The sequence below is a fragment of the Cololabis saira genome, chromosome 5, assembly GCF_033807715.1.
Source record: "Cololabis saira isolate AMF1-May2022 chromosome 5, fColSai1.1, whole genome shotgun sequence".
Lineage (NCBI taxonomy): Eukaryota > Metazoa > Chordata > Actinopteri > Beloniformes > Belonidae > Cololabis > Cololabis saira.
Window position 1 is genome coordinate 12352222 of NC_084591.1, and position 19119 is coordinate 12371340.

The 19119-nt window shown below is 42.8% G+C and overlaps 1 protein-coding gene across 1 annotated transcript in view; it reads right to left on the reverse strand.

The window, feature by feature from the left end:
* The window catches only part of cttnbp2 (cortactin binding protein 2), a 132918-nt gene extending 114393 nt beyond the window's left edge, over nucleotides 1-18525 (reverse strand). The window contains exons 1-2 of the mRNA XM_061720931.1: nucleotides 18306-18525; nucleotides 2870-2977 (exon numbers count right to left, since the gene is read on the reverse strand). Of these exons, the coding sequence (XP_061576915.1) occupies nucleotides 2870-2977; nucleotides 18306-18389 (192 nt within the window). The 5' untranslated portion in view covers nucleotides 18390-18525. The remainder of the gene's footprint in view (nucleotides 1-2869; nucleotides 2978-18305) is intronic.
* Between the last annotated feature and the right edge of the window lie 594 nt (nucleotides 18526-19119).

Here is a 19119-nt window from a genome sequence, read left to right on the forward strand (position 1 = left end):
CAAAGACTGGGTCAAATACAAGTTAAGTAAAGTTTAAGTTAAGCAGGACAGCAGATGTCACACCCCCCAATAAATAAATAAATACATCGATATGTATGTATATATAGATATATATATTAATAAAATAAATATATGTGACATATTTAAAAATATATCATATATTTTATATAAAAAATGCATATATATATATATATATATATATATATATATATATATATATATATATATATGCTTTAGGTTCTTCTTACCAGCATGGTATTAACCAATATATATGCAGACAAGTTAAAAAAAAAAGTTAAGCAGGACAGGTTTCTGTTTAAGAAAGATACTTTTTTTATTCAGTTAATTTTGTTATTTTTTATTAAAGTGAATCGCTGGATAATAATTTGTTTTCCATGTGTTCATGGCATTCAAAAATATGCATGTAATTCAATTCAGGTTCGAGTCAAATAGTTTAAAAAAAATCGTTTCACTCACAAAAAAAAGGGGCTAAAAAAATTCACCACGGCAGGAAGGGTGAAGGCAATCGGGTTGGCCGGCTAATGGAAACGTACGAGGAGCTTAAACAGCTGATACGTTCAATGTCCTCCAGACACTGCTAATAAACTCAGAGGATCTGACGGACAATAGTGGACAGACTGAATGTGCAGTAGTCCAACATACAGTATAATAATAATAATTCTTATAATAATAATAATAATAATAATAATAATAATAATAATAATAATAATAATAATAATAATAATAATAATAATAATAATAATGTTATATAGTTCAGTTCATAAACATGTGAAGAAAATAAATAAATAAAAAGTCAAACAACAAAAGAAACAAAAGTTAAATTTAACACAATTAACTAACCAAAAATAAATCTTTGAATCATCACTTTTCCAACTTATTATTAATATATATTTCTTTAAATGTTGGATGCCCTTCCTGACACCACCCTCCGGTTTATCAGGGCACGGTACCAGCGCTATGAGAGCACCAGCTTGTGACCCGTTAATGACCGGAGCAGCAGCTAATTTACGGACTAACTTCTTACTGTAGCTGAAATCAGTCAAACCAACGTTGGCTTCCTTTGACCATTAAATTTCATTTGAACAAATACAAATTTACCAAATATAAAACTCTGAACATGGAAAACAGCCTTTTCTAGGTTTTTAATATCATGTCTTAATAAGTCTGTTAAGATCATTTCATCCAGGCGACAGCAAGGCAAAAGGTGCAACAAATAATGTCTTTTTCTGGTTTTCAGAGTGTAAAACTAAATATAAATACACGTGTGTTTAAGTAAGACAAGTGAAATAAAGCTGCCATCACCTTTCTAATTGTCATCTATGTGGAGCCTACTTCACGAAAGTCCCTTATTTATTTTCCAGGGAGTTGGCAACCCTAGTGTTGGACGCCGGCGTGGGTGATTTGTCGCGGCCGGTCACGGTCATCATGTGATATCTCTGTCTTTTGGCAGACGTTCTTACGGCTCTTTTTGTGCGTCCTCCAGGAACCGGGCCTGATACCGCGGCCCGGCCAGCTCTCGCCACACGCTAATTAATCCGGAGCCTTTTTTTTTGTTAGTAATAACAGCCAGACACCACCAAACAATCGCGGCGGGTCTCTGCCAGCCCTGAGAAGTCCGGTCCAACCAACCGGCGGGGGATCTAGTCAGACAGGTATGAAACCTGCCAGTGGGGGGGGGAAATCAGCGCTCCGTGATTGATCAGGCGTAACATGCTGTGGACATGCAGGACGGTCGGATCTGGGCTTTGATTGGACAGAGATGACAGAACATCCCAGCGACGGTGACGACCCTGCAGCTGGGGGCCAGATCAGGCTTTCTTTTCACTTAAAAAAAAAGAAAGGATGGAGCTTTAATCCACTCCGTCACACCGTCCCTCTTTGTTAGACACGACATCAAGCCTCCATTTTTTTCTCCGTCACACTTCACACTGGATCCCGGCTCCTCTCTCGATTCATCTTCTGTAACTCTTTAACCCTGCACTGCTTTTGTTTTTTCTCTCTCTATCTCTCCCCCCCCCCCCTTCTCTCCGTCCCTCCCTCGTACTCAGATGGGCTTATCTGCACCCAAATAAAGAGGCTCATTGTGTCGGAGCAGAAGCTGCGAGGGCGACCGAGAGAGACAGAGACAGAGAGAGAGAGGAGGCTTATTTCAGTCGAACCTGGACAGGATATGTACCCGTGGGGGGGACGGCGGTGAAATATGGGTGAAACGGTGGGAAGGAAGGGAGGGACTTTAAAAAAAACAGCCAAATCCAAAAGCAACGGAGATCTACTTTGAAAGAAATGTCAAGAAAGCGTGACGTAGGGGGGGTCGGGGGGGGTGAGCAAGGAAGAGACTGGTCAATACTACCAAGGTCGATGACTGTCCGGCTGCACAACGGCCTCAGGAGGAGGTAAAGTGAATAAAATGTCTGCAAGATGAACAGCTTGCTGACAGGAACAAAATAAATAAAGAAAAAAGAAAAGGAAGAAGAAAAAGGAGCTCATTCAGAGAAGAAGAGAAGCCCGTCAGGATAAAAACAACACCTAAGACCTCGATTTCTGTCCCCTGTATCCAGGCCACCCACAATCCCTGACAACGGCCACAGCTTTGGTCTCATCACCCGCGTCTCTGGCAGAAAACAAAGAGCCGCCCATTTAACACCGGTGATTACAGAGGCTCCTTATCTGCTGCGTACGACACCGAAGCAGAAACGCTGCTGGATAATCGCTCGGAGATGAAGCCAGGCGAGATGCCGCGCTGATTCGGCGCTGATCTTTCCGCAGGAAAGCGACGCCAACGCAGTTCTGCGTCGTGATTAGAGCTAATCAGTCAACAAAGGCGAGCCGAGTGTGCGTTCAGACTCACCCTCAAGGCCTCTATGACCAGGTCTCGGGCCTCCAGCTCTCCCTCCATGATGCTCAGCAGGGTGAGGAGCTCCGGCTTGCTCAGGTTATCCATATTGAACTCACATTTCTGCAATGGGAACCAGAAAAAAAACGTCATATAAACAAATAAATACATGCAGTCGATTCAGCTGAACAATAAACCAACCAGATGTCGGCCGTGTTATTTGTTAAGTCTATGGTTCTTGTCTGGCGGGTTTACGAGGCAATCCCGCTAGCGCTAGCTAGTTTAAGTACGACACAAGCTAATTACGTTTATTTGGAGACTCTGCAACTGATTATATAGCATACATAGTATGTACTATGTAGTATGCATACAGCATATATAGTATGAAGTATGTAGTAGGGATGGGCGGTATGGACAAAAAGATTTATCACGATAATTTCTGGCATTTATCCCAATAACGATAAAAAAATACCAATACAAAATGTGTCATCAACGGGAATATTTCTTTCTTTCTTTCTTTCTTTCTTTCTTTCTTTCTTCTTTCTTTCTTTCAGGCTCATTTCTTTCTTTCTTTCTTTCTTTCAGGCTCATTTCTTTCTTTCTTTCAGGCTCATTTCTTTCTTTCTTTCTTTCTTTCTTTCTTTCTTTCTTTCTTTCTTTCTTTCTTTCTTTCTTTCTTTCTTTCTTTCTTTCTTTCTTTCTTTCTTTCTTTCTTTCTTTCTTTCAGGCTCATTTCCTCAATGTATCGTTTTTACCGTGAGATGACAAATTCTTACTGGGGGGAATTTTTTTGACGGTTTATCGTGAACGGTAAAATATCGCCCATTCCTAGTATGTAGTATGCAGTATGCATACAGAATATATAATAAGCAGTATGTAGTATGCATACTGCATACTATATATGCACAAACATGAAAAACCCGTCACTTCCCTCTCCCCAGGATGACTACCACCCTCATTTCTAAATTATGTTATTTTTTAGGTTGATGGTTCTTTGGCGCTCCAGCATCATGGAGACGGTCGGTCTGTCTGGCAGGTTTACGCAGCACTCTATAAACCTTAATAAACGTTTAGGTACAACAAGCTGATTAAGTTGATTTGGAGACTCTGCAATGGTCCATCAATAATACCGATCAGTTAACCAAATCAGCCACCGTCATTCTTCAAACACTCACTTTGCAAGTTTTAGATCATAACCACGTACCACACAATTGATATGTACTTATTTTGCATGTAAAGTATGCAGTATGTAGTATGCATACTGCATACTATATATGCACATAAGTATGCACCTTTGTTTCTTAACGATTTTGTTAAGACACATTTAAAAACTCATCTTTCGTTTACTTCCTTTTCATAGAGAGAGGGTCAGTAATACCCCCTTTGCACCAAACTGGTTCCAGGGCTGGGTCTGGGCCAGTGCACAAATCGTTCAGCTTGCGAACCAGCTGTGAACCGGTTTGCTTTTCCACAGCTCGGGTGCTAAGTGGAGCCACGTCATTACGTCACTGCAAACGTCAGTTACGTCGCTGCATTTGCGTTGGAGCGAAAGTTGAAGCAACAACAAAGTATTTGCTCTAATAGGACTTGAACCTCGTAGCACCTCCATGGACACATCTCTAAAAGACAGGTTGTCTCCTCCTCAGACCCATGATGCTTTGCTGCATCCAGATTCATTCTTATTTGAAAATGTCTCCCGTCTCCCGTCTCCCAGTCTTGCTATTGCGTTGGTCTTAATAACTCCACCCCCTCCGCTGACGTAAGCGGTTCTTTCCTCTAACCCAGCAAAGAGTTGGTGCTACCTTTGTGGCCCCGAGCCGGTTCTTTGTCAGTGGAAACAGAAAGTCCAGTTCCAAACTCAGCACTCGCCCAGAACCAGCCCTGGAACCGGTTTGGTGGAAACGGGATATAAGTATAAGATTTGTGGCCTCAGGTGATCACCATATTTTTGGTGATCCCTTCACCAGGTAAAAGATGAAGTGATGATGTTCTGAAGTTACAAGTCCATCCATCCATCCATCCATCCATCCATCCATTTTCTACACCCGCTTGACCCAATGCAGGGTCGTGGGGCTGCTGGAGCCAATCCCAGCTGTTTCTGGGTGAAAGGCAACGGTACAACCTGGACAAGTCGCCGGTATAAAAACAAATATGAGACTAAATTGAAAGGACTGTTTCTGAAAAACATCCCCTGGAGATACGATACGGTACCTGAACCTGTTCTCACCTATTTGTACAACAATCGTACAATCTGGAGTACTTGGAAAAACACATACACATAAATCCAGTATACAGCTGACCACGATACTTCACAGCTGGGTACTAACAAAACAGAAACTACCACAGCAATGACACACATGACAGACTTCTGGTAAAGATAATCACCTTTAAGGTGGCATGGTACATACTAACAATGAAAAAAATGCTTATTTTTTTAGCCATAATACTAAGTCTAAAAAGCTTAAACAAAATAAATGAGTTTTTGTGGTTTTTGTAGACGTTTCGAGTTCTCGCCGACTGCTGATAAGCTGTCAGTTGCACCACTTTCATGTACTTCCTTATTCACTTGCCTACCTCCTTCAAAAAGGGCATAATACAACTTAGAAACCAAAAACTTTAATTAAACCTTCAGGCAATTGTGTCAACTTTAAGAAGAAAAAAAAAGACTGCATAGGTTGGCTATTTTTCCCATTTCTCTTCTACTTCACGGATGCCGTTCATGTCCCTCCCCCGACTTCCTTGCAGCACCTAATTGCTATATTTGATTTGCACGTCAACGTTAACAGCGAGGGTTTGTTCAGACGTTGGGTCAAACAAATTGCATCGAGGGACGAGTCAGCGACTGAATGCCGTGTGACAGAAACTCGGCCATTCGGGTGCCGAGACGTAAAATTCAAGAGACGGTTCCTTCAGAAACATCCCGACCCCCCGTGTCACTTCTCTATCGGCCCGTCGGACGCCATTCCAACGCCGGGCGCCAAATTGCTCCGTTGAGGTGCTCTGAGGGGCTTTGTGCTTATTCAGAGTGAAGGCTACACGAGGAAAATGCGAGGAATCCTTAAAGAGTCAAGAATGACGACCGACCGAAGAATCCGACGGTGGTTCAGGGAACCGTTTGACCCCGAACTCGCTGCATTCCTAATATCTGAAAGGTTGTTTTCACAATAAGAGCTTAATAAATCAGCGAAAGGAGAAAGGCAACCGAAGCCTCGGCCGCTGTGGCACATCAGCAGATTGGTACCTGCTCTTTCTGGAGGAGCCCGGTTGTCAACCGCCCATTTACACCAGATTTACAACCGTCAAGACTCCAGCCAACAATATTCCATTTCATCAGGGGGGTGTTTTAAAGAAACAGGCCAACACCTCTTTCCAAAAGCTTCACAACAGAAAGTTTAATGGGACTAATATTAGATGGGTGTCGACTTTCGTCAGGGACCAGAACCACGTTTATCTGAGCAGTTTCGATACAACGAAATACGCGCGTAGGGCTGCAGCTATCGAATATTTTGGTGATCGATTATTCTACGAAATATTCCATCGATTAACCGGATAAAACTTACTTTTGCTTTATTAAAGCCCAATTATAAATATACAATAGAAAACAAGACAGATTATCTGATTAGAAAGAACCAATTTGTTTATTTTATGAGAATAATTGACATTTATTTCCAATAAAAATAGATAGACAATTATTTTAAATGTAACATTTCCCCCGAGACATTAAAAAGATAACTTATTTTTTCAAAAGTATCAAAAGTAAAAAATGTAGCCACCTCAAAATAAAATGCTATTTTAAGAGTCTGACAAGACTCAAAACTGTTCCCCGCTGATAAACCGAGGTATTTTTACTTTTGTTTGTGTACAAAAAGTGCACCGAAGTTAGCTGCGCCGTGAGCCACCGTGACTGGTTCTGGGTCGGCCCGGGGGCTTAGCCAAGCAGCCGTCTAGGAGGACGCCAGCAGCGCTGCCTCGGGCTCAGTGTAGCAGAAGCTCCAAATGCAGGAAACATTTGAAACAAGAGCTGCCAGATGCAGTAAAAAGACTTAAAAAGACAGATTTAAAATGAATGTTTGACAGATTTAACCAGGATGAACATTACCTAGTATCATAAGTTAGCATAAGCTAACCCAGCCAAGCTAATATATCTAACTTTCAGGGAACCAAAGGAAGGTGGGTCTGTTCCTGCCAGCTTATTGATCTTCTTGTTCCACCCACTAGCATATTTTTTTTGTAATTAACCGGGGTTCAGATCCAGCCAAGTTGTCCAGTTCTTCTTATACGGCCAATATTCTATCAGCATCCGAAGTCGAGGGGATTTCTGCACAAACGGTAGTTTTTATCCACTTTTATAATAAAAGATAGAAATGACTGCCCTATCCACATTAGAAATCAATTGGAATGGCATTTATTGTGCTAATATTTATTTATTTTTCCATGCAAAAACATATTCCATTATGCTTAAAAACTGTTTGGATTAACATCATCTTGAAGGTTTAAACGCTTCACCATCCGATGACAAACTCAGGGTTGTTTTAACTGTTTCATGTCGCTTTAACAATTCAGGCATCCTTTCCGAACCAGGAGCTGGAAAGAGTTGCGTCTCTCTGATGAGATCACGGCGAGCCGGTAAGTAAAAGCAGCAGAGATTCCACATGATTGATTCATTCCCACTAAGCTTTTCCCAAAAATCGATGCCTCTTTCCCGGCAGCGCTCGCACCACTCGGGAGAATTGGACGACTCGCCAGGCGAGCAGGTGAGGGAAGAGGACTGTTTTGTTCCACGGTTCGGCCCGAGAGGCCCGGCTAAAAGGTCCACTTAACGAGGCCTGAGTCACGAGGACGGTCCTCACGCGCTGCGCCGGCAAAAACCTGCTCCGTCCTCTAAATTTCTGTCAGACTCGCTCAACGCTGAGATATCGGCACGAACCGGCCTCAGGGAGCAACACTTCTCCATGTGGGTCGCTGGACAACCGGGCCAATGAACCCAGTAGCTTTAAAATAGGGGGAAGGAATAAAAATGCAAATTAAACATGTCTCTCTCAGATGTCCATCAGTAGTTTACGACAGCAGCTTCAAACATGTCACGGTATCATGTCTCATCTAAATCTGATGAGTTTCTCACAGCGCAGAAAAATTAATTCAGCAAGCATTTATATTTTATCGTGTTTCTTTTTTATTCCCCCGAGCAGATGGTCTGCCGAGGCCTCCGTGCGGTCTGTTATTATTTATTAATCCCGAGAGCTAAATTGAGATTCATGTCTTACGTTGACCCATTCTAAGCGTCACATCATACATATTTGATGTGACATCGGCCACTTTATGAGGTACACCTTTGCTGGTACCGGATCGGACCCCCTTTTCCCCTTCAGAACCGCCTTAATGCTTCATGGCAGAGATTCAACAAGGTCCTGGAAACATTCCTCAGAAAGTTTGCTCCATATTGACATAATAGCATCACGCAGTTGCTGTAGATTTGTCGGCTGCACATCCATCCTCATCGTCATGTTCAAGAAACCAGTCTGAGCAGGGCTCCAGACTAACTTTTTTCACTAGGAGCACAGTAGCCCCTAACTGAAAATTTTTAGGGGCACAATCAGAAATTTTAGGAGCGCACATCGTTTATCGACACGCTAACCAAATTTTTACATTTCTACTACATTTCAGTGTATTAGTAATACGTATTTCATAATAGATTCATGAATTACCACAATGTGCTGTTTCAAATGCAGTGTTACATTTTATTGTGCACTTTTAAAGATGCTGCAACATAAAGTAAACTGACAGCACCATTGCTGTCATTATATATAAAAAAACATACATTCACATGATAAAAAAGTGCTTGGTAACAAAGTGCTTAGTAACCTTTCAGCCATGAATTTAACTGTTAAACACAGTACTTAACAAATGTACAAATATTGGGGGTACTGGCCAATAACATTTCCCTACTTGTGTCTTTACTAAAACCCTGAACCTACACCAGTCGACCAAATTCACTGCCTTCACTCAAATAACTAAGGATCTTACCAAGAAATATTCTTATTTCTAACCTAAAAATGCCATTACACCTGACAACACACATCACTTAAAAGGTTAGGTGTTTTTCCCACGTGTTAAAATGTAACTTTCATTTGTGTCAAGCAAATTTTAAGTTCTAGTTACGTTTTAAGTTAGAGTTTTGGCAGTGTTCAAAATAAAATGATGAGACCTGCTGTATTGGAGAACATTTTCTTTTTTTTTTTTTCTTTACCGGGTGAAGGCTGATTTACGGTTCCGCGTTACAACAACGCAGAGCGCACGCCGTAGGCTACGGCGTAGGCTCTGCGTCGATTTAAGGCGGAACCATAATTCAGGCTTTAGGGGAACATATCGGAGAACAACCAGAAGAATATAGAGTGGATTAAAAATAAAAGTTAAGCACTGAGCTACATGTGTCTCCCGTCTGGGCCATTGCAGACTCATTGCCTGAGCATGATATTACTAAAAACAAACATACCCGCCGTCTCTTTCTTCCAATGTGCGCGCCGCGGCGGCAGCGTGTTGTGTCGCATTGAATGTGGTCCGGGCGTAATACCAGCTTTGAGCTGGTGAAATTAAACGAAAAAAATAAATAAATAAATAGATCCCCCAACTCATTCCCTTTCACACTCATTGGCCTGCAAATATGCGGGTTCATTGACGCACCCCTTCCACGTTTAACGTGTAAAAGAAAGAAAAAAAAGTACACACTGGCAAATTTACTGGTCGCACGTGTGCGAGTGGACATGAAATTCAGTCGCACATACTCAGATTTTGGTCGCAAAATGCGAGCATTTGGTCGCAGTCTGGAGCCCTGCTGAGATGATTCTTTAGGACCCGTTATCCTGCTGTATGTAGCCATCAGAAGATGGTACACTGTGGTCATAAAGGGATGGACGTGGTCAGCACCAATACTCTGGTAGGCTGTGGCGTTGACATGTGCCCAATTAGTACTAATGGGCCCAAAGTGTGCCAGGAAAATATCCCCCACACCATGACACCACCACCACCAGCCTGAACCGGTGATAGAAGGCAGCTTTTAATGCTTTCATGTTGTTGACACCAGATTCTGACCCGACCACCCGAATGTGGCAGCAGAAATGGAGACTCATCAGACCTAGCACGTTTTTCTGTTGGATTACTCTGTAGCCTCAGTTTCCGGTTCTTAGCTGACAGGATTGACCCGGTGTGGTCTTCTGCTGCTGTAGGCCGTCCGCCTCAAAGTTGGACGTGTTGTGCGTTCAGAGATGCTCTTCTGCACACCTCGGTGGTAACGAGTGGTTATTTCAATTACTGTTTCCTTCATATCAGCTCCATCCAGTCTGGCCATGTTGCTGCCATGTTGATTGGCTGATTAGAAATTTAACGAGCAGTTGGACAGGTTTACCTAATAAAAACCACGCTATGTAGTAATCCTACGAGGCCAAGAGGCAGCATCTTGCTTTGATAGCTGCTGTGAAGATGCTGAAGTAGGAAAAGGGGCAGTTCCTCAAAGGGCCACTAGAGGCCGGCTCCAAAAGTGGGTCATAATTACGATTTTCTTGATTGAGAGCTGCACTGCATCCATCGCGTTAACAGCTAGCCGTCATCAGTTTAGCTACATTTAGATTAGATCTTTATTGTCATTGTTATATAACAACGAAATGAAAAGCTGCAGAGTGCTTTGCATTGTTGGTGAACTCGGCATCTGAGATGTGAATCCAGCCCTCCTCATTTCAAATGTCACCATTTCGTATAATGCAACACAATGCTAATTAGCACCATAAATTAGCATGAGCTAATCTAGGCTAAAGCAGGTAACCCTTGGTGACGGAGTGAAATTAGCCGTGTTCCAGCTAACCTACAGGCTTGATCATGGCGCAGTACTGCAGGAAGTTCATTAGTACTGTCAGAGGCTTTTCTGTCGACCCATCGGGTCTTTATGCCCCCGTGTGGTCAGAGGTGGCGTTACTACATACCGTGTCTTTAAAAGTTTATGATGTTTTTGTGCAGATAACTAACTATGTGCAGTCATGTAAATGTGTTTTAAAGGCTCGCTGGTGGTTCAAGAGATGAGAGAGAGATTTCCTAACAAGGAATGTATAAAATTATTATAGTTTTTCTGTTTATAAATGTTATAAATTACAAGGTTGGTTTTGCTCACATCCTGCATTTGATTGAGTCTCTCGGCTCTTTAATCAAAATAGATTAAATGACGGATAAAGAAAATAATCAGCAACTTAAACGGACAAAGGTATTCCTCGGCTGTGGCTTAAACCTCAGACGGAAAAATGTAACTCACTTTTACATTTCCGTGAGAAAACCCTTTAAATCGTCTCGTCAGAAATGGTTGATGCGTTTTAAACTCCTCAAACCAAAGAAAGTGTGAATGATGAACTACGGACGCTTGTTTGCCGGGTAACTCGAGGCACCTGGACGGTAACAGAGGCGTCCTGTTGTCAGGAAGAACCAGGGAATAACATCCACTGGTGCTCGTGGCGCTGCTCCAGCCCAGCTGCGTTACCCACATAGCCACAGGTGACCGCCGCCGGGCTTCAGTTACTCACTCACTCTTTCAGGCATTCAGAGCCGTGTTTACAGATGCCACTGAACTGGAATAAAACCCTGTAATGTTCTAGAAAAAACCCAACTGTTATTCTTCTCCAAAACCCAAATCCACAAAAATGAGTCGACCAGCTTTTAATCCTACATTTGTAAAGCCAGAAGGAAAATTAAATTCATCTCATCTAATAGACAAATACAAACAATGTGTGAATTATTTCACCATGTCATCATTAAATAGAACATAAGCAAAACATTTGAAGAAAAAAAAAGGAAAAGTAATTCAGGCAATACTAAGTACCCCCTTATGGTTTCCATAGGATGTAAGAAAGTAAGTTTTAGCCAGGCGCTGCCAATCATTGCTCCTGGTGGAACTGATCATCATCAGCTACAAGGATCTCTAAAAATTAACACATTCAGGTGTGTGTTAACACAATGCCAAAAGGGAAAGACACAAGCAATGGTGTTAGAGAAGCAATTGTAAATGCAGATCAAAGGATACTAAAACAATTTCCTAAACTATTGGAAGCGGACCTTCGCACTACGTTTATATGTAGCAAAAACGGTGGTGTTTTCATGCGTTTTGGCCGCTCGTTTACACAAAAACGAAGCTCAAAGTCACCAAAAACAACCATTTCTGAAAACTCTGGCCAAAGTGGAGATTTGCAAAAAATCCGTCTTCACGTTTGCTTGTAAACAGAGGGAAACGGACATTTAGGCTTCAGAACGTCAACATTATGTGACAGAAACGTCACCAGCGTCATGTGTGCGACCCGTGTCTACAATTTGTTTGGCCACTGTAGTTACTCGTGTCATTTGTTGATGTTTTTTTCCAGGAGTCCGATTGGCTAGCATGACTTTATGCTTCTCGTTACACTGCCCCCTGTAGGTTTGGCTGCTCATAGCACCTTAACAGCGTATTTATGCGGGTTTGTGTAAATGAAGAGATTTTGAAAACGATCTGATGAATGATGGTATTTTTGAAAACGTAGAGGGGGAAATATCCATTTTTGTAAATACCCGGCTATTTGTTAACGTGGCCTAAAAGACAATGCCAATCACCCTCGGGGTGGACTTCCAGCAAATTAACCCTGAGGTCGAACCCGATTATCGTCAAATCAAGGTTCAGACCCCGAAGAGAGCTGTGAGCAATGAGGATTCTTTTTAAATAAATAACGGTACAGTGGTAGCAGTTATGTTGTTGTTCTAATGAGATTGAACTACTTTAATACCAATTTAGTTAATTAGGGCCCAAACACCTACAGTGCGAAAGCTCTATTGTATCTGTAGGAATTTTTTTTTTCCTCGTTTTTTTTTATTTTTTTATTTTTCCGACGAAATGAGGGCCTTTTTGCCCGCCTAAACGTGCCCCAAAAGTCACCAAATTTTGCACCAAGCCAGGCCTGGCGAAAAATTTTATATGTAATGGTTTGCATTAATGGGCGTGGCCTAATGGCTCAACAGCGCCCCCTAGAAAACTTTGTGCCTCAAGCCCCACAATGCGGTTTGACGTATATGCACGAACATCGGTACACACCTTTATCATGTTGCAACTTAAAGAAAAGTCTCTTGGGGCCATGGCCGAAACCGAACAGGAAGTCGGCCATTTTGAATTAATCGTGTAATTTTGGCGCAATTTATGCCATTTCTTCGGCCGTTTCTTCCCCCGAACCGTAACGTGCACCCAGGTGTGTTATACATCAAAATGTGCGTCTCGATCCTGCAACGATGAGCATTACTTTTCTCAGTCAAAGTGTTACCGTGGCGACGATAGATGCAAAAAAGCGGGCCCCCCCTTCATCTGGTTGGTCCATATTATAACTTTTGAATGGTTTGACATAAAGAGTCCTGGTGGTGTCATCGGACTCGGTTTTGAGTACTTGACCTTCATTAGCATTAATTATCCCCGCCCCTTCTTCTGATTGGTCGATATCTGATAGTTCCTACTTTCTGCCATAACTTTTGAATGGTTTGATATAGATAGTCGTGGGTGGTGTCATCCGCTAAATGTCCAGGCCTGAAGACATTTACATGCAAGTCATATAAGCGCTTCCACTGCAGCCTGAACGTGCACAAGGGTGCGAGGGCCCGTTCATCGCTGCTTGCAGCTTTCATTTATTGTGTTTTTATGCAAGAAAAGCAGGATTTAAAGCGTGTGACTGCAGGCGAGGGATCTTTTAACTCCAAACATCTCTTCCCCAAGTGAGAATAAAGTATCCAACATCACTAATGAGCATTATGGTGCATTAACGGGGGCCGTCAACCTTTAACCCCACCCTGGATCACAGCTACTTCACCAGAAACTGCCAATCCCCCACACCCCCCCACCCCGGGCCAACAACAGTGGGTCTGACAGGGGTGAGCAAAGAGCACGGAGCTTTATTTAACCGGTGGTAGCGTTGGGGGGGGGTCCATGGAGGCGGAAGCGGCGGCGTTGGCTGGAGCCCGTGAGATGAGGAGGCGGCTCTCGTCTCCCATGTCTCCGCAGCACCTGTTCACCTCGGTGCTAAATGTAAAGTAGCTTCCAGGCAGTTCTGAGCGTGCTCAGAGGGGGCGACGGAGGGGGGGGAGTCGCTGACACGGTACTCCCAGCAATGCCAGCTGAGTCACTGAAATTAAGACCAATTTAGAAAGGTGTCTGGTGGACTCCTCCCCCCCCACGACCCGCCGCCCGTGGCCTCCGCTCAACCCCACCACCCCCCCCCACCCAGGCCGCCGCCGCTATTCTGCTCCGACACACTTCCACCGGCCTCGCCGCTCCAACCCGATCCCGGAGAAGAAGCTCAAGGACGGTTGGAACCAGAGACCGGTCCTGCATCAGCGGGTCGCAGCGCCGGTGAAGAAAGGGAGGGGGTCACATGACCTGCTCCTGCTGGCTGTGGAGGGGGGCAACAGTGTGATCACTTAGGCACTTAGGCCTGACCAATCACGAGAAGAAACTCAGAAGTCTGAGAACATCCAAGCAGGACCGATTTGGTCGTAACGCAACTCATCCGATGTGTTACGGTAAAAGTTTCCTTATTTGTGCTTAAAAACATTCATTTGGATCACCGTTGCAGATCTTTATCTAAATATATCTTTATTGATCGGGACCCGAACCAGACGTCACGTCATGCTGCATCTGCCGCGTCTCAGAGGCAGCGTGACGCTTTTAACAGCAGCGTCATCCATTTGGACCTGGAAATCGGAATGCCGAGTTCCAAGTTTGAGATTTTAACTGGAAAACTCTCCTGAAGTCGGAATTTCCGAGTTCCAAGTTGGTGATTTCAACTGGAAAACTCTCCTGAAGTCGGAATTTCCGAGATCCAAGTTGGATGTTTCAACTGGAACACCATCCTAAAGTTGACATTTCTGAGTTCCAAGTTGGAGATTTCAACTGGAAAATTCTCCTGAAGTCGGAATTTCTGAGTTCCAAGTTGGATGTTTCAATTGAAAAACTCTCCTGAGGTCAGAATCTTCAAGTTCAAAGTTGGAGATTTCAACTGGAACACTCTCCTGAAGGAGTATCCTCAAACAAACCAACTTCAGAGCTTAATGACGTAAACTCTCAGCTAACGTTACTGTTTACAAACAGTCTCATTTTATATCACATTAACCCTTTATGACCGGCTCAAGCGCCGGCGCTCCCGTTTTCATATTGATTTTCAAAATGTACAATTACAACCAAATAAAACAGAGCAATAATTATTTTTGCATGTTGAACAGGAAGAGTTTTACTTACATATCCTGCATTTAGTGTCCCAGTTTTAATCCATTAAATCGTTTGGGGGAAAAAAAAAAAAAATCACATAATAATCCAGTAAAAATTGCATAAATCTTCATAATTGACATTGCGGGTTATCTATTGATCCGGTACGTGTTCACAGCTCGTCCTACGTTGACGTATGTCGACACCTACATCATCACGTTGTCAGCGTGTCGCCAGGTTGTGTCTTTTCATGAATGTCATTCCCCGCAAAACTAGTCGGTTTGGATTTGAGTTCAGCGCTGGATGAAGATGCAAAATCTAAACGCGATATATAAAATAATATATCTAAAACACTAAAGTATGAATTCATTCCAAAGGCTTCTGTGTTACTTTTTTCCATTGACAGTTTTGAGGGATCTAGCTGTGGGATTTCTGTATTTAGAAAAATATGTGTAAATTTAAAAAACGATTAACATTTATTTTTTTGGTAGTTATTTGGACTTTTTAGCAATTTATTTAGTTAATATGGACTTGTAACATACAGATTATTAAAGATTGGCTTATGTGGGTTGTTTGATGCATAGCAAATAAAAATACTCCATAAAATGGCAGTATAGCATGCATAAATGTAAAAATATGCTTAGAAAACATACTTGTTCTATGGTATGTCAGAAAGGGTTAAGTCTGTATTTTAGCGCCGGATATCGGCAACATTTTCAGACATTTTAACCGAAATGCCGTCAACTCATCATCGATTGATATGAGTTGTGAACTGAGCTGTAAAGTCATGTGAAGTAGGAAACATCAGGTGGAGGTTCCCATAGAAACAACCCAGTGGCGTCAATGGAGTCAAATCTAAGGTATGGCAAGGTTACGAGTCACAGAACTTAACTACAGTATCAATCAACATGCCCAGCAAATACTCATCACATAGGTCTGCTATGTAGCTTATCTGTGTGGTCAAGAAAATTGGAACTTTTTCAAATCCAGTCTCACTCACATCCTGCTAACTATGAACACTAACACTTTAACAATGTGTTGATCAATTCAGTCAATGCGACTTCACACAATACGCATCCGTAAGTGTTGGGAAAGATAATACCTAGTGAAATCGATCATGTTGTTCTGATTTGCATTTGTAGTTATTTTATATGTATTAAATAATAGAATAATCAATACAAATAGACAGAGTAATTCCATAAATGTACGGTATTTAAAAAACAAACAACAAACGGAATAAATCACTAACTAACTAACTAACTAACTAACGTTTACATTTTCCCCTGAAGCCAAGGTGTGGCAGCTACCATACCTTGCCATACCCTGAAACAACCGGACTATAAGTGAACAGAAGCAGAATCCTCGTCTTTATCTCCACCAGACTTTACGTCAAGCTGCTCCACAATCAACCCCCGATTTAGTCTGTCTAAAGCCTGAATTATGGTTCTGCGTCAAACCAACGCAAAGCACACGCCGTCACCGTGACGCCGTCGTGAAGCCTTCGGACTTCTCCGTCACTCCATTACGCCGCGGTGCAGCACCCCCCGCGACCGCTAATTCGCAATCTTTTCCTGAATGGTTTATCCGACTTTTTCCGGTCACAGTGAATGAAAGAGATAAGGACAACTATTGTGCAAAAAAAAAAAAAAATCACATACATGAAGAAAAGAGCGCTGAAAGTTCACATCTGCTTCAAACCGGAAACCGGAAATGCGTTGCTACCAAGCGAACCAATCACAGCCCTCTCGTCTGCGTTTGGGTAGTAGGGCTGGGCGATTTTGGACAAAAATAAAATCCTGATTTTTTTCTCTGAAAACCCGATTTTCGATTTCGATTTTTTTGGTAAAACTACAAAAGACAATGGAATAAATTGTTTCAAATATTTTATCTTTATTTTTAAAGAAAAATAGCAAACAAATTTCCCTATTGGGAATGAAGTGCAATTGAAAGATACTGTAAATCCTCCTTGAGTTTAGTAAAGTGACAACATTTACAATTTTCTTGACCAAACAAAGATGACTAGACGAGCTCTGTCTGTAATGCAGCCAGCTGCAAAAAAGGAAAATCGATTTTCCGATTTTCCTTTTTTTAACATCATCTTGATTAATAAATCCGATTTAGATTTAAAATCGATTAATCGCACAGCCCTAACGCGTAGTTACAATTTTTGGGAGGTACGGTACGGGTCAGTGACGGCATCAGTGACAGCGTGTGGTACGCGTCGACGCGTATCCTACGCCGTAGGCACGGCGATTCGTGTACTTCGCGGCCATTCGTTTTTTGTTTTGAAATGACAAAATAAAAATAGAGAAATAATCCAAAATAATCCGTTTCCCATCTTTTGTTTTGATAATAAAAAACGGAAAACGGATTGTTATCCATTATCCGTTTTTGGATTTCATTGATGTGTTTGATGACGGAGTGAAGCCAGATTACAGATTAAACTCATGTTTCACTGCAGTGATGTTAAGACAGTCCGTTCAGCTGCAGCGTCCAAAAAAAAGCTGCGTCCAATTAATAACATAAACTGAACTCTAACATACTGCCCCCCCCTCCCGTTGGAAACGAATAGGAAATAGAGAAAAGAGTTTTCCACTCGCTGTTTTAATTCCCAATTTCCATTTTCAAACACATCAATGAAATCCGAAATCGGATAATGGATAACGATCCGTTTTCTATTATCAAAACAAAAGATGGGAAACGGATTATTTTGGATTATTTCTCTATTTTTATTTTGTCATTTCAAAACAAAAAACCGATAGCCGCGAAGTACACGGACCCACGGCATCGTTTTGACGCAGAACCATAACTCAGCCTTTAGTCTGTCTAAGCTGAATTTCAGCATGCAAATAGGGGGCGGAGTCAAGTCCCTGACTCCGCCCCCGAGAAACCAGCTGCTGCAAGCGGCTGTTGAGGGAGCTGTTGTACCGCATCTTTGTGGCGTCTCACCAAAACACTGCAGATACATTCCAATGCGTCAACTTTAGAAAAATAAAAATCAAATTTATATGTGTCCGAAACGAGCAGCCTGCACATTTATGTGGCCGTGCAAGGAGCTCCAACCTGCAGCCGGCGCGGACGTCCGCTGTCCGGGCTGCGGGATCCCCGCACCAGCCGTTGTTTTTCCTGCTGGTCGGGAGAGATGCGCACCGCGTTTTCATCCCGGAGCAGGGAAAACCAAGCCCCGGACCCGCCCGGACCCCTTACCGTGTCCACGGCCCCCGGCACGGCGGCCGCCAGGCTCTGCACCGGAGCAGGAGGCTCCGCGCTGCTGGCTCCCTCCGACGCCATCTTCGCACTGAGGCGCGCCGCCGCTGGAGCGAGCGCGCATCCGGCTCCGTTAACTGTTGCGCTGCTGGACGCGCCTGTGGGGGGTTTGGGGGGGTTTATGGGGGGGTTTCCACCGAGGTGCGGAGGAGACACGTCCCAGCTGGGGGAGAGACCGCAGCTGAGTGAGCCCTGGGTCCGAGGAGGGAGGGAGGGATGAAGGGATGAGAGGGAGGGGAGCGGAGGCGGGGCTCCAGATGCGGGACCGGTGCGCTCCCGGCGGGGGAGGAGGCGCGTCCACACCCGGGGAGCAGAAAACAGGGCTGGGGGGAACACATAAATATGTTGTAAACTCAAATTAGAGGTGTGTAATAAGATCGGATATAATATAATAATATAATAATATATTATTGTAATATGTGTGATATAATAATAAGATAACCTTGTTTGAATTGTAAAATGGGTTTAGCCAGTACTCGAGCTGTAAAAAGAAATCAGGGGGGATGGTGGATTTTATCATATAGGGATAGATAATTTGTGCTGATTACAAATAATATAATATATTACAAATAATAGCACTGATCAAAACACCTGCAGAAATACTGCAGGAATGACATAGCAGCAGTTAAATGCAGCCTTCTGTAAGCTTTAAATATCCACGGGCTTACATCAAGTACATCAAAACACAAGAATAAAAAACACTTTTCTGAACTTATCAATATGACTCTGTCCTTCACAGGATAAGTAAAATGGA